Genomic DNA, 15,735 nt, shown 5'->3' with positions numbered 1-15,735 from the left:
ATACACAAATCATCATTTTATTACCAACAGAATCCAGCAACAAGAGATAGAGAAATTCCATTTAAAATAACTATGGGCAAAATAAAGTACTTGAGAGTTTACCTGCCAGGACAGCCCAAGAACTATATGAACACAATTGCATCACACTTTTTCACACAAAGAAAGCAAGAGCTAAACAAATGGAAAAATATCAATTGCTCATTACTGGGCTGAGCCAACATAATAGAAATAGTATTTCTACTTGTTAATTTATTCAGTGCCATAACAAAATACCAAAAAGTCATTTCATAGAGCTAGAAAAAATCCATTTATCTGGAGAAACAAAAGGTCATGAATATCAAGGGAATCATAGGGGGAGGGGGAACTGTGAAGGGAAGATGACCTTAGCAATAACAAATCTCAAACAGTGTTACAAAGTGGTAATCATCAAAACAATCTGGTACTGGCTAAGAAATAAGGTGGTAGATCAGTGGAGAGATTAGGTACACAATACACAGTAGTAAATGACCTATAGTAATCTATTATTTGATAAAAGCAAAGATTCAAGCTTTCAGGACAAGAGCTCACTATTTGACAAAAAATGCTGGGAAAACTGGAGAGCAATTTGGCAGAAACTTAGATATAGACCAACAACCACATACCAAGGTATGGTCAAAATGGGTACATGATTTCAACATTAAAGGATGATACTATAAGCAAATTAGAGGTGTGCTGAGTAGTTTTCCCATTACATTTATGGATAAGGAAAGAATTTATGACCAAAGAAGACAGGATTATGAGATGTAAAATAGATGATTTGTATTACATTACATTAAAAAGGTTTTGTACAAACCACTAATGGAACTAATATTTGAAGAAAAGTAGGGAGAGACTTTTACAGCAAGTTCTCTGATAAAGGCTCGTTTCTCAAATATATAGAAAACCAAGTCAAATTTATAAAAATACTAGTCACACCCCAACTGATAAATATCAAAGGATATACAGTTTTCATTAGAAGAAATAAAAACTTTATATATTCATATGGAAAAATGCCCTAAATCATTTTTTATTAGAGAATTGCAAATTAACATGATTAAGGCACCATCTCACCCATACTAGATTGACCAATATGCGAGTAAAGGAAATTTACATATATTGAAGAGGATGTGGAAAAATTGGCACACTAGCACACGTGGTGGAGTTGTGAACTGATCAAACTATTTTGAAGAACAATTTGGAACCATACCCAAAGGCCTATAAAACTATAAAAACCTTTAACCCAACAACACCACTATTAGGTCTATATCCCAAAAGGATCAAAGAAAAAGTCAAAGGATCATTTGAAAAAAAATTTTATGGCACTTCTTTGTGGTGTCGAAAATTGGAAGTTGAGAGTATGTCCATTGATTGAATGGCTACAAGTTGGTGGTATATGATTGTGTTCAAATACTGTTTTGCTCTAAGAAATGAGTTCAGAAAAACCTTGACTTACATGCAAAGTGAGGTGAGCAGGACCAAGAGAACATTGTACACAATAACAGCAATACTATACAATGATCAACAGAATTAATTAGCTCTTCTCAGCAATATTGTGATCCAAAACAGATCTAAACAGGACTTATGATGAAAAATGTTAACTCTCTCCAGAGAAGGGATTGATAGAAACTTCATGCAGTTCAAAGCATATTTTTAATTTTTTTCTTAAGTTTGGGGTTTTGTTTTGGGTTTTTTATCTCTTTTGTAACATGACTAAAATGGAAATGTTCTTGCATGACTGCATACATATCTGATTACGATCACAGAGAAGGTTAAGGGAAGGGAGGGAAAAATTTAAAAATTTTTAAAGATTAAAGTTAAATTATTTTTACATATAATTTGAAAAAATAAAACAAAATTTTTCACACAAAAAAAAAGGAAAGAAAGAAAAAAGAGTGAGGAGTGACATCAGACCTCCACATTGGGAAAATCACTTTAAAAGATAAATGGAATAAAAAAGATTTGAGGCAGAGAGAATAATTGCACTAATCCTTTGAGAGATGATGTATGTTTTAGATGACATGAATATAAAACCAAGATTTGGCAATGGCTGTTTGGTAAATGAAGATGAATTGTGGAGGATGATGCTGAGGTTGTGATTATGAGCAATTAGGATGGTGTCCTCAAAAAGTTTTAGGAAACTTATATAGAGAGAGAATTTTGGAGAAAAGATAATATGTTCTCTTTTGGACACATTAAGTTTGAAATATCTATTGAATATCCATCTCAAGATGTCCATGCCATTGGAGATGCATGATTTTATCTTAGTAGAGAGACTAGTACTGCACCTATAGATCTGTGAATGGTGTACATGGAGATTATCACTGAATTCAAAGAAGCATATGAAATTACCAGATGAGATAATATAGATCAAGATTGGGTCCACAAACTTTTTGAAAACTTCTTTTTAATATAGTTTAATTTTTTTCAAATTCTGAGAATAGGCTTTACCTGACTGTGAAAGGTGAAGAATTTCTAATATAGAGTGGGGGGAAATAAGAGTATAGGATATAGCTTTAGAGAATACTTGTTATTAGTGATCTAGACAAGAAACCAACAAAGGAGACAGAGAAGGGTCTGACTTATAAAAGGAAAATTAAAAGAAAGTAGTGTTATAAAGAAAGGCTCTCCAGAAGGAGACAATAACAGTGTCAAATGCAGAAAAGCCAAGGTGGATCAGAATTGAGAGGAAGCCAATAGATACAGCATTAAAGAGATAACTGATGACTGGGCAGTTTTAGCTGAACCAGGGCAATAGCCTAGTTTTCTAGGGCTTAGACCAGTGATGGCAAACCTATGGCATGGCTGCCAAAGATGGCACACAGAGTGCCACCCTCCCCCTTTCTGCTGTGCCTGATGACTTTTTTGTCACATCCCCACTCCTCTGCCCAGCAGCCCAATGGGAGCGCACAGTGGGTAAAGTGGCGGTTCACAGGTGGCAGAGTTGGAGGGAAGCAGAGCATTTAGACCACTCCTCTCTTTACATTCTCTGAAGACATTCCTCATTTCATCCACTCTGCCCAGCAACCCAATGGGGGCTTTCTCTCTCCTCTGTGTGGAGTAAAGGGAGGAGCAGGGGCTGGCACTCCATCTCTAAAAGGTTCACCATCACTGGCTTAGAATCTGATGAGAGGAGAGAGAATAACATCAGTAAGTGTAGTTTAGCCACAAAAAGGGATGCGGACTATAGGAGAGCCAGTAGGATTGGGATGATCAAGATTTTTGAGGATGGAAAAAACATAGTCATGTTATTGGGCAGTTGGGAATGAAGACAATTTGCTAAAGAAATGAGGAGAGGAATGGGAACCAAAGCCACATTTACAAGTTTTTGTGTTAACAAGGAGAAGGGCTCTCTCTTAATCTAAGACCAGAGTGAAGGAAAATGGACAGATACCTGAATGAGATGAGGAGGAGCTTTGGGCAAGTTTTTTCTGTGCCATAACACGAGATGAAATCCTCAGCTTGGAGGTTAGAGGGAAGGATTGCTATGGGAGGTTAGAGAGAGATTTGAAGAGAGACTAAACACTCTGGAAAAGTCACTGGATGAAGTGGGATAGAAAATCATTATAATGGGTCATAATGTTTTATTTGCAGAAATGAGAGCCTTATTAAGATTAGATAACAAATTTTAGTGGGTTCAGTCAATACAGTTTCTTATAGCTCTTTAACAGTATACAGGAGGGGGCAGCTAGATGGCTCAGTGGATTGAGATAGAGACAGGAGGTCCTAGGTTCAAATCTGGCCTCAGACATTTACTATCTGTGGGACCCTGGGCAAGTCACTTAACCCCCATTGCCTAGCCCTTACCACTCTTCTGCCTTGGAACCAATACACAGTATTGATTCCAAGATGGAAGGTAAGGGTTTAAAAAAAAAAAGTATGCAGGAGCAAAAGGGAATATCTTGGGAATAATCCAGAATTGGTTTGCAAGGCAGTTGAAGACAGAACAGTTTAAAGTTGAGTTGGTTCACCAAGTGGTCAAGATAAGGAACAGAAGATAGTATGGTCTGCATCATGATTGATGATGATGAATAGGCTATGACCTAGATCAGTGATTCCCAAAGTGGGTGCTACCTCCCCCTGGTACAGGGGTCAGCAACGTATGGCTCTTTCTGCAGGAGCCATAAAGTCCATTTTTTTTTCAGGCGCTGTTACAGGAGCCGCACTGTGAGCACTGTATGGCTCTCACGAAATTACATTTTTAAAAATGTGGCGTTGGGGGCAGCTGGGTAGCTCAGTGGATTGAGAACCAGGCCTAGAGACGGGAGGTCCTAGGTTCAAATCCGGCCTCAGACACTTTCCCAGCTGTGTGACCCTGGGCAAGTCACTTGACCCCCATTGCCTACCCTTACCACCCTTCCACCTATAAGTCAATACACAGAAGTTAAGGATTTAAAAAAAAAATGTGGCGTTTATGGCTCTCATGGCCAAAAAGGTTGCCGACCCCTGCCCTAGTGGGTGCTGCAGTGATCCAGGAGGATGGTGATGGCCACAGGTGCATTTATCTTTCCTATTAATTGCTATTAAAATTTTAAAAATAATAATTTCCAGGGGGCCAAGTAATATTTTTTCTGGAAAGGGGACAGTAGGCCAAAAAAGTTTGGGAACCACTGGCATAGAGCTAAATAAAATACTGGCCCAGGGCATCATTGGGTAGAAGACAATGACCTCCTGTATTTGTGGATCAGAAGACAAGAAACTGACTGAGTCATTGAGGGTCTTGACCTTCAGTGGATGTGGGTGTTAGAGAGTGGTCTGACACCAAACTGAATTCTGACTTGGATTTTGATTAGAAGAAGCTAGGAGTAGTGCTTGAACAATTTTGCCCTTCCACACAAGTATTTTGTCAGTCCTACCTCCCTAATATCTTTCACATCTGTCCCTTTCTTCTTAGTCATATCACAACCATTCTAGTTCTGGCCCATATCACTTTTCATCAATGACCTCAATTTCTCTCCCTGCCTTCAATCTTTACTCTGCAATTTATCTTCCACACAGGTGCCCAAGTTTGGTTTTGCTTTGTTTGATAACTTGATTACAATTCCTTTTTCTTTGGTTTCATTTGATAAATAGTAAATTTTCCCTGCAGGCCTTCATTTGTTTTTTGTTTGTTTTTTAGGTTTTTTCTTTTTTTTCCCCCTTTTTTAAATTTAGAATATTTTTCCATGATTCGTGATTCCTCCCCCTTTCGTTCCCCCCTCACAGAGCTGACAAGCAGTTCCACTAGGTTATATGTGTATCAATGTTCAAAGCCTATTTCTATGTTATTCATATTTGTAGTAGAGTGATTTTTTAACGTAAAAATCTTAATCATATCCATATTGAGCTACATGATGCACTCTATGTTTTTCTTCTGTGTTTCTGTTCCCACAGTTCTTTCTCTGGGTGTGGATAGCCTTCTTTCTCATTAGTTCCTCTGGATTGTCCTGGATCATTGCTTTGCTGCTAGTAGAAAAGTCTATTACATTTAATTGTGCCATAATGTATCAGTCTCTCTGATAATGTTCTCCTGGTTCCGCTCCTTTTGCTCTGCATCAATTCCTGGAGGTCTTTCCAGTTCACATAGAACTCCTCCAGTTTATTATTCCTTTCAGCACAATAATACTCCATCACCACCAGATACCACAGTTTGTTCAGCCATTCCCCAATCAGTTGACAGCCTTCATTTTCCAATTTTTTGCCACCACAAAGAGCATAGCTATAAATATTTTTGTACAAGTCTTTTTCCTTATTATCTCTTTGAGGTACAAACCCAACAGTGGTATGGCTTGTCTTTATACTTTTAAAAAAAAATCCTTATCGATATTAAGTATCTGTTCCAACGAAGAAGAGCTTTAAGAATTAGGCAGTTGGGCTTAAGTAACTTAACTAGGGTACACAGCTAAGAAGTTGTCCAAGGTCAAATTTGAACCTAGGACCTCCTTTCTCTAGTTCTGGTTTTCTATCCAATTAGCTACTAGCTACTCTGGTCCTTATACTTTATTCTTCTTTAGTCTTTGTATACCTCATGGAATTAAACCTCCTAAGGAAGCTATAAAGAATCCTAAGATTCTTTCTAATCAGTTTGAGTTTTACTGCCTTATAGGTCTTGTCTCCCAGTCCTTTTTTTTCTTTTGTACCTCATTCTTAGAAATACTTACTATTATTCCTCAATGATTTCACCACTGACAAAATTTTCACACTTAACTTCCTCTTTCTTTCCCTTCCTTTGCCCCCTAATTTCTCCTTTAGACTGTTTTCTTCCTGAGAGACTACAAGGATGACTTTTTCTTCATTGTTAGCCTTTGGGTATGTGATATATTCCCCATTATCTTTCTTCCTCCCCCCAATTGTGTATGTTCTCATTGTGTAATTTGGTCCTGTAAAAGAAATATGATTCATCTGGAAATGGGATTTTATCGGGGTTTAGTTCATAACATTTCAGGCCTCTTTCTCCATCATCACTTCTGTTTGACTTCTGTTTTCATCCTTGTATGCATTTAGAAAGCAATATCTTAATGGTCTCTTTTGTTTTTGGTGGTTGCTTTATTTGTTTATCCTTCTTGTATTTCTGAGTTTGGGAAGCAAATTATTTCCTCAAATCTACTTTTCTGCCTAGGAATGTTTTGAATGACTCTTTTTCTAGTAAACATATCTTTTTCATTAATGGTTAGAGTCACACTTGCAGTATAGATCATCTTGGGTTGCATCTTGAGCATCTTTGATCTTTGGAATACATTCCATTTCCTCTTACCATTTCTGGTGGGTATATGATAGTCTTATATTATTTGAATTTCCTTTCCTTTTTATTGTAAGGTCTTATTACTAAAAGTTACTTGTTGAATTTGTTGTTAGCAGGATTGTTAAATTTAACCATTACATGTCTTGATATTTTCAGCATAGGGTTTCTTTTATTCCCCTTGGAGACAATCTTTCAATTGGAGATTCTTTCAGTTGACACTTAACATTTTCTGTGTTCACAAATTTATCTGAGGGCTGGCTAACTCCCTTAGTCTCTGCCCCAAATGACATCTGGGATGACAGAACTAACCCTAATTTCCTGTTAGGCTCTTTTACTCCAGTCTCAGTGGAGTGCCACACAACAAATCACCCACATATGCTACTCTAGTTTCTTTTCCTCAGTTCTGTCTGAGCTTTGTTGTGGCACAAGAGTGCTGCTATGCTACTAACAGGGCCTGAGCAGGATTCTGCTTTTGGATTTCTGTAGCCTTGGAGGGGAGAGATGTAGAGATTTAATTTTCTTGCAAGCCGTCAGATTGCTTGCCCTCCTGCTAGAAGCATAGTGGGTGGTAGGGGAGGGCATGTTGAGTGAGCACAGTAGTGACTAGCAAGTAGTCTTCTTTGCTATTGGTTCATTGAATTGGTATCTTGTTTGGTTTCTACGTGTCCTAACCCATAGAGACAGTTGGATTTGCTTTATCTCTTAAACACAGTTCATATTTTGGAGAAGATTAGAGAAAATGTCTAGTCCTCCATCTTGTTGGTAGCCCTTTTTTTTGTATTTATTTTTTGAACAGTCATATATTTTTGTGGTGCCTTCTACAGTCGAATATAAGTTCTTTGAGGTCATTGGCTGTTTCAGTGTTGTCTTTGTATACTAAGTACCCAACATAATACTCCACACATACTCCAGGTAATTAACAGTACTTGGTTGACATGTACAAATAAATGTATAAAATAAGGTATATGCGCTATGAAAAAGGATGGGTGGGGATACATTGTGTTCTGGGAAGTGGAGGAGAAATCCATGTTTCTTTGCATGCCAGAAGATGAAAGGACAAAAGAAATATGTCTAAGAATGAAGGGGTAATTTACATATTAAAATGAGATTCCAGAGGTTGAAATAGAAGAGGTCTAGAGGATGTTTTCTTGTGAATATATGCCAGAGTAGAGGGAAGATCTTCTAAGAACAGGGGAGACCTGATCCTGTTCATAGACAGTGGGGAAAGTAACAAGAGTGAGTGATTGGGGCAGGCTTTCCTAGAAAGCACAGTAGAGGGTTAGCCTTTGAGGATAGAGCAAAGGAGCAGAGAGAGAAGGTGGTTCCCGCTAAAGAGTATTCTTGAGATACTTAGTAAAGAAGCTAAAGTTTGAATTTTCTCAATAAACAGTAAGCTCTTTCTGTTGTGAATGGTAGAGGTGCTTAGGTAGTGTTTGGGTGGGGAAGTGGAACTTTGGATTAGTTGGAATAAGTGTGATAGTCATGGAAGAAGAGAAGAATCCTTGTCCAGCTCAGTTGGAAAATTACTTGAACTTGTGATGGATCCATTAAACAAAGTTGTATTACTTCCTTCACTAGTTTTCAGAAGCACTACAATTGGAGTGAGCAACTTGCCTTTATGGCAAGTGATATACTTCTACTACTACTAATGCTTTTTACTATTTAATGTTCATAATATTCTCAATGTGATGTTTTGCTAGAAGTGAAAAACTAAGGTAAAAAAATGTCGTTATTGAAATCAGTATTGCAGCTGATCAACAAAGGGATTAGAAGTCAGTTTACTTTTCTCCTTCTTTATCCAGGTCACTCTGTTGTTTATGTGTCCAAACTGAGGACATTATTCCATTCAAGAAATATGTATAAGTTAGATGGTGTGGGTAAGGTGTTTCGATTGCACTATAAAAGTGTCCTGATATTATCATAGCTAGTAGAGGAGTTCATGATGTAATCATTTATCTCTTAAAAACTACCCAGCGATAATCTAGGTTCTTCAGCTCCTCTTAATGTAGTAACCTTAGATTCTTAATTCATACACATCACCAGTATAGGAGGAATACTCAGTCAGCTCACTACTGTGCTTAATGTTTCTTTTATTCCACTTTAGGATTCAGTTTGCCTGTTCTATATGCAAGTTCCGTAGTTTCAAAGATGAAGAAATCCATAGGCACCTACAGAGCAAGTTCCATAAAGATACACTGCGTTTCATTGGTACTAAGCTACCTGACAAGACAGTGGAGTTCTTACAGGTGAGCTGTAACATAGGGCAGAAGATCTGATAATTGATGCAGAAATTTACTTTAACTAAATGTTTATCTCCATTATTTAAGTACCAAAGGAAGGCAAAGAGAAGAGATGAATTGGTTTCCTGAATCTTAATCTTTTCCAAGTAGCTCAAATGACAAAACCTATCTGTCTTTGAAACTGCAGTCAAGACACCTTTTTTAGTGAAATATCAAGGCACTTTAAAAAAAAAAAACTATTACATCCTCTAAGTATTGATTCTAAGACAAAATGACGAGGGCTAGGCAATCAGTTAAGTGACATGCTCAGGGTCACACAACTAGGAAGTGTCTGAGGCCAGAATCGAACCCAGGTCCTTCCAACTCCAGGTGTGGCCCTCTATTTAATGTGCTTCCTAGCTGCCCCGAGGCACATATCTCTATATTTTGTTAATATGGTTGTAAGAAATGGTCTGTAGGCTTCATCAGGCTGCTGATGAGAAGGTGAAGAGCCCTTGATTGAAGCTGCTTTTGTATATAATTTGCCCCTTTCCTCTTTATTTTGTCCTTTGATATTTTTAGGAATACATTGTGAACAGGAATAAGAAAATAGAGAAGCGTCGTCAAGAGCTGAGTGAGAAGGAAAGTGTCAAGCAGAAGCCAGACCCTTTCAAAGGTGAGTTGAGAGGTTTTAGTGAAAGAGGAATTAGAAGATGCACATGTGCACCTCATAGCATTTAGCATGCTCTGAAAATCTGAGAGCAACATGGGCTAATTTACAATAGTATATTTATTTATTTGTTTGTTTATTTTTTAGCAAATGCAATAAATCCAGATTCTGCTTAATTTTTATTTAATTTTTTAGTTTATAGCATTTCTCCATGGGAGATTATAGGATTCGTGTTCTACCCTTCCCTTCCTCCCGCCCCCCTCCCATAGTCCACACACAGTTCCACTGGGTTTTACATGTGTCATTGATCAAGACCAATTTCCATATTATTGATATTTGCATTTGGGTGTTCATTTTGAGTCAGTATCCCTGATTATATCCCCATTCACCCATGTGATCAGGCAGTTGTTTTTCCTTCTGTGTTTCTACTCCCACAGTTCTTCCTCTGAATGTGGATAGTGTTCTTTCTCATAATTCCCTCAGAATTGTCCTGGATCCTTGCATTGCTGCTAGTAGAGAAGTCCATCACATTCATTTTACTACAGTGTATCGGTCTCTGTGTACAATGTTCTCCTGGTTCTGTTCCTTTCACTCTGCATCACTTCCTGGATTCCTCCAGGTCTTTATTCCTTTGAGCACAATAGTATTCCATCACCAGCAGATACCACAGTTTGTTCAACCATTCCCCAATTGAAGGGCATACCCTCGTTTTCCAGTTTTTTGCTACCACAAAGAGCTCAGCTATAAATATTTTTGTATAAGTCTTTTTTTCTTATGATCTCTTTGGGGCATAAACCCAGCATTGGTATGGCTGGATCAAAGGACAGGCAATCTTTTAGTGCTCTTTGGGCATAGTTCCAAATTGCTCTCCAGAATAGTTAGATCAGTTCATAACTCCACCAGCAATGCATTAATGTCCCAATTTTGCCACATCCTCTCCAGCATTCATTACTTTCCCCTGTTGTCATTTTAGCCAATCTGCTAGGAATGAGGTGGTACCTCAGAATTGTTTTGATTTGCTTTTCTCTAATTATATAATAGTATATTTAGCAGAAGAAAAGCCCACAATCAAACACATACAACTAGGGAGAAAAATCTGTTATTTTCTAAAGATCTCTTCAGAATTTATAATTATTCCTTTTGGACAAAATGAGAAGCTGAGTGAGCACAGAATTGATTTTACACATGAAACAATTTTAACTAATGTTCTTCAGTTAAATGGCATCAAGATACTTAAGGAGAAAGATGGGAGGGAAGTGAAAATGTTAACAGATTTCATGTGGCCATAGAACCCTGTAAATTAACTCCAGTCATTTGGGCAAAGATTAAACAACTCTCATTTGGATCTACAGGAATTGGCCAAGAACACTTTTTTAAGAGAATTGAAGCTGCACATTGTATGGCTTGTGACATGTTAATTCCTGCCCAGCACCATCTTCTCCAGCGACATCTTTATTCTGCTGACCATAATCACAACCGCCGTGTAAGTGCCCTTGCCCTATTCTCAAATCAGCTGTTACGGGGTAGAAGGTAGGAAATTGATGACAATCTCCATCCGAGTAATCTCTCATTATAAAAACATCTTGTGGCCATTTTGAGGGATTATGTTGGAAAGGAGCTTTTCTTTTCCTAAGGTTAAAATTAACCCTATCATTTGAGGTTAGACAACTTCATTTTACTGAGACTTGGTTGAAATTTATATGAGATTAAGGATTTTCCTTGTGTAAAGTCAAGAGATTCCTTACCACCTTCTGGAAATTTGTTGTACGTAACCTGCCTTTTAAATTACATTGTACTATTTCTGACTATCTGAAGGCATCATACTATATGTTCCTTAAAGCAGAAAATGTTTAGCTTTTGCCTTTGTATTTGGAGCACCTGGCTTGATACCTTGCAAAATTGACCTTGGACAACGCAGATTCCTAACACTGAAATCTCCATGTCTTGCTGATTGCCTGAATCAATAAATACTCATAGTTGTATAGGGATTTTAACAAAGTAAAAGGCTTCCCCCTTATCCACTTAAACAAGAAAAACCTGACTAGCAGAAGTTAAGCTAAGCAGATTGCTTTCAAATGTTAAATTTGAACCCAGATCTTCTGCCTACAAGACCATGCCTCTTTCCACGTTAGAATCAGTACTACCTATTGGTTCCAAGGCAGAAGAGTGGAATGGGCTAGATAATGGGAGTTAAGTGACTTGCCCAGGGTCACACAGCTTGGAAGTGTCTGAGGCCAGATTTGAACCTAGGACCTCCCATATCTAGGCCTGGCACTCAATCTAATGAGCCACTCAGCTTCCCCCTCACCATGCCCTTCTGAGTCAAAATAGTTTGAACTACTACTTCCCTCTGTTTTTTTGTTTTTAGATAATAAAGCTAACATGTATATAGCTCTTAATATATATCAACCCTAAGAATTGAGTGCCATTATCCCCATATTACAGAAAAGGAAACTGAGGCAGGCAGAAGTTTAAGTGACTTGCTCTTAGGGTCACACTTACTTAAGTGTGGAAGGCTTGATTTTAACTCAGTCTTCCAGAATTAAGTGTTTTATTTAATACTGTGCCTTCTAGCTACCTCTAAGTAAGACATGATATCATTAGTATATTGATTGCCCAGTGAGAAATCCTCTATCAGTGCAGATCATCACCTCTAGTTTAAGTCTTATTAGACAGTAGGTGTATGATCTATTTTCTTTCCCTCAGAGGAAATAGTCAAAAAGTAATCTATGTTTGTCTTCCTCTGTAGCTTGCTGCTGAACAGTTCAAGAAGACAAGTCTACACGTGGCTAAGAGTGTCTTGAACAACAGACATATAGTGAAAATGCTTGAAAAATACCTCAAGGTTTGTGGTTGGGGGAAGGGGAAGACATGTAAGTGGGCAGGCAGAACCTTTTGAAAAAGAGACATAGCCTATTTAATATATAGATGTACTCACAATGCAATACAAGGCAATCACTGGATTTTCTAGAAAAGATGTGTGTGTCTGGGTTTTAGATGTGCACAAGTGTAGTAATACATAGCTTATTTTAGATAATTATAATTTGCAGTTAGACAGTGCTTTTAAGTTGATAGCCTATTTGCTCATAACAACTGAGACCTTATATCCATAAAAATGTGGTGGACTTCATATCCCTAGTAATTTTTAAGGTAACCCTTGTAAATATTTTCAAATTATTCTGGGTACATAGAGTATCTCTTAGTTCCAAAGTATCCTCTTTTTTCACTTTGTTAAATACCCATAATTTTGAAATTTAGAAGATCCTTTTACAAAGTGAAGAGCAAGAAACATTGTAGATCTCCAATCGTGCAGTGGAAAATTTAGATTATCACCACGATGGAAGTTCTGGATTAGGCTAGTTTTTTCAGTTTGAGAAAATTAGACTTTTGAGAACATGTCACCTGGTGGTTCTTGTTTCTATCCTTTTTCAGTTATTAATATATGGACCCATTTCATGTCAGCAATTATTAATTCTTACAGTCTTCTAAGTACTCTGAAGCATTCATGTGGTACCTTACAATATGCAAAGATACTGATTCAGTTCAGGTTCAGATTAGTTATCTAAATATTTGGGAATAGTTCTTTAAGTAGAAAGTTTAGCTTCATGTTTTGGTCCTACATTTGAAACGAATCACAGAAAGCAAAATTGTCTTTATGATGTTTTATTCCTCATATTTTTGTTTTTGTTTTTTAATTAAACCCTTACCTTCTGTCTTGGAATCAATTGATTCCAAAACCAAAGAGTGGTAAGGGCTAGGCAATGGGGGTCAAGTGACTTGTCCAGGGTCACCTAGCTAGGAAGTGTCTCAAGCCAGATTTGAACTCAGGATCTCCCGTCTCTGGGCCTGGCTCTCAACCCACTGAGCCACCTAGCTGCTGGGCGCGTGCGCAAGCCACCCCACCCCATCCCTGTGTGTTTTTAGTACAATAGCCCCTAACCCTATTTATAATATCCATTATGTCCTGGCTTTTGTTTTCAAATGCACTATTAGAGATATATGGATAACATGAATCCATCCATGAAACCATTGGTTATTAGTAAATTTTTCCCAGGGTCTATTTTATATTGTTTTTGTAGAGAGTTTTATATCTCTCACAAGAGATGGTTCCATCTTTTTTGGTAAGGAATTGATATATGTTTACAAAAGGGTTATTGGAGAAGATTCTTCTTTTTCCTAGATTAGCTCAACAGTCATCAACAGTATGATCTTGCTTGGACTATTTGTGATTTTCATATATTTTATAAGATAAAATTTCTTAAATTTTTCTACTTGGATCCAACAACTTAGGCCCTATCATGTTTATTTTGAAGGTCTAGATTTTTGCTTATTTTTTGTGTTCTACTTTTTATGATAGGTCACTCCTGTTTCTATTCATTCACCTAGGGTGAAGATCCCTTCACAGATGAAATAGTGGATCCAGATGTTGAAGGAGATGAAGACAAAGAGGAGACTGCTGAAGAGGTAGTCACAGCAGTGTTAGCAGAAGTCATTGCTGCTGCAGTCAGGGCAGTTGATGGAGAAGAAGCAATACCACCACAAAAGAATAGTGAAGTGAGGACCAAAGAACAAAACACTGTTGATACTAGTGAAGCTAAAAATGATGATTTTTCTAGGCAGTCACTGGAAGAAGAAATAGTAAGCAAACCAACATGTGAGAATGGGAATGCATGTGTAGGAATCAGCAGTGGAAACAGCCAGAACAAGGAGCTGGATGACATGGGATCTGTCAGTGCTCAGGAAAAAGAAGCCAACATAGAAAACTTTGGTGCAGAATCAGAAGATGAGATTGTCGTAGAATAAGTTTGAGGGGTTTTGAGGGGAAGTTTCTTTTTCTGTGAAGGTGATTTATTGGGCACTATTGTAGAATCCGTGGATGTTTTTCTTTGGATGCAACACTCAAGTATATTGCTGGAAGATATTATGGGATTTCTGAAAATGAACCCATCAGGGCTGTTTCGCTGGTGTATTCTGTAGATTTGCTTAGTTATGCTATGCTTTCTACATCCCTTTGTTTTAAGTTGAAGATTGCACAAAGTTGTACATTTCTTAAGAGATAATAGAATATAGTTCTCCTTTTGACCTTGGATTGAAAAGCAGCATTTAAAAAATAAAACTTGATAGTTCACTACTTCTCAACTGTTCATTTCTTTTTTTTTTATAAAATATTAATTTTTACAGGCTCCTCTTCCCACTGTTCTTCCTCCCCATTGAATGATTTAAAAGAAAAATAAAAGCTTCATAACAAATATACATAGTTCAAGGCAAAACAAAATCCCACAAAGACCATTTCCAAAAATACATGTGTGTATCTGCATAAAGTCTACCACTTCTCTGGTAGGAAATAAGTCATATCATCTTCAGTCCTCTGGTCTGGTAGTTTATCATTCTATTACTCAGAGTTCTAAAGAATATCAGTTATTTTTTCCCCTGTGTTATTTTCATGGTGTGAATTGTTTGATTTTATTCCCTTCACTCTGAATCATTTCACAGAGATCTTGAAACTTTCATCATCTCTTACAGCACAGCATTATTCGTATGCCATAATTTATTTGGGCATTTCCCTTAGTTTCAGTTTTTACTACTATGAAAAGAACTATAATAAATATGTAAATATTTATATGTAAAATACATATAATATAGAAATATATACAAATTGGCTGCTTTTTGCTCCTTTTAGGGATTTAACCAGTTTTAAAACTCATCTTTTTTTGTCCCATTTTGGGAATGAAACCTATAACTACTCTTAAGTAAATTTTGGTGTCTAAATAGAACTGACTAAGTAACATTTAGAATTGTTTTACTTACTACAAATATTACTAGGGTTTTGATTAGTACTAGCTGCCTCAAATGAAACATTACCAAATAATTACTAAGGTTCTAAATCATAAGGAAAGAGATGATTTGATTGGCATGTACCTGTTAAACACCTGCATGCAAATAATTATGCAAGATATAAAGAATAAGAAGTGGTTCCTTGTGTAGTTTATTACCTAATTGGAGAAACAAAACAACTGACAAACGGTATAATAGATAATGAAATAATTTCAGTAAGCTAGCAAAAAGTGGTATTTAACTTTTCCTTATACCATAAGAAAAGATTGGTCCCC

General features: G+C 37.1%; 1 protein-coding gene across 1 annotated transcript in view; it reads left to right on the top strand.

Annotated features, from left to right (window-relative positions):
• The window catches only part of AKAP8 (A-kinase anchoring protein 8), a 54,805-nt gene extending 40,045 nt beyond the window's left edge, over positions 1-14,760 (top strand). Inside the window, exons 10-14 of the mRNA XM_044671539.1 lie at positions 8,841-8,982; positions 9,538-9,631; positions 10,978-11,108; positions 12,375-12,470; positions 14,012-14,760. Coding sequence (XP_044527474.1) covers positions 8,841-8,982; positions 9,538-9,631; positions 10,978-11,108; positions 12,375-12,470; positions 14,012-14,428 — 880 coding nt within the window. The 3' untranslated portion in view covers positions 14,429-14,760. The remainder of the gene's footprint in view (positions 1-8,840; positions 8,983-9,537; positions 9,632-10,977; positions 11,109-12,374; positions 12,471-14,011) is intronic.
• The last annotated feature ends 975 nt before the right edge of the window (positions 14,761-15,735 follow it).

The sequence above is a fragment of the Gracilinanus agilis genome, chromosome 1 (genome assembly GCF_016433145.1).
Source record: "Gracilinanus agilis isolate LMUSP501 chromosome 1, AgileGrace, whole genome shotgun sequence".
NCBI classification, from domain to species: Eukaryota; Metazoa; Chordata; class Mammalia; order Didelphimorphia; family Didelphidae; genus Gracilinanus; species Gracilinanus agilis.
The sequence above is the reverse complement of the archived record's forward strand: the minus strand, read 5'-3'. Positions and strand labels throughout refer to the sequence as shown.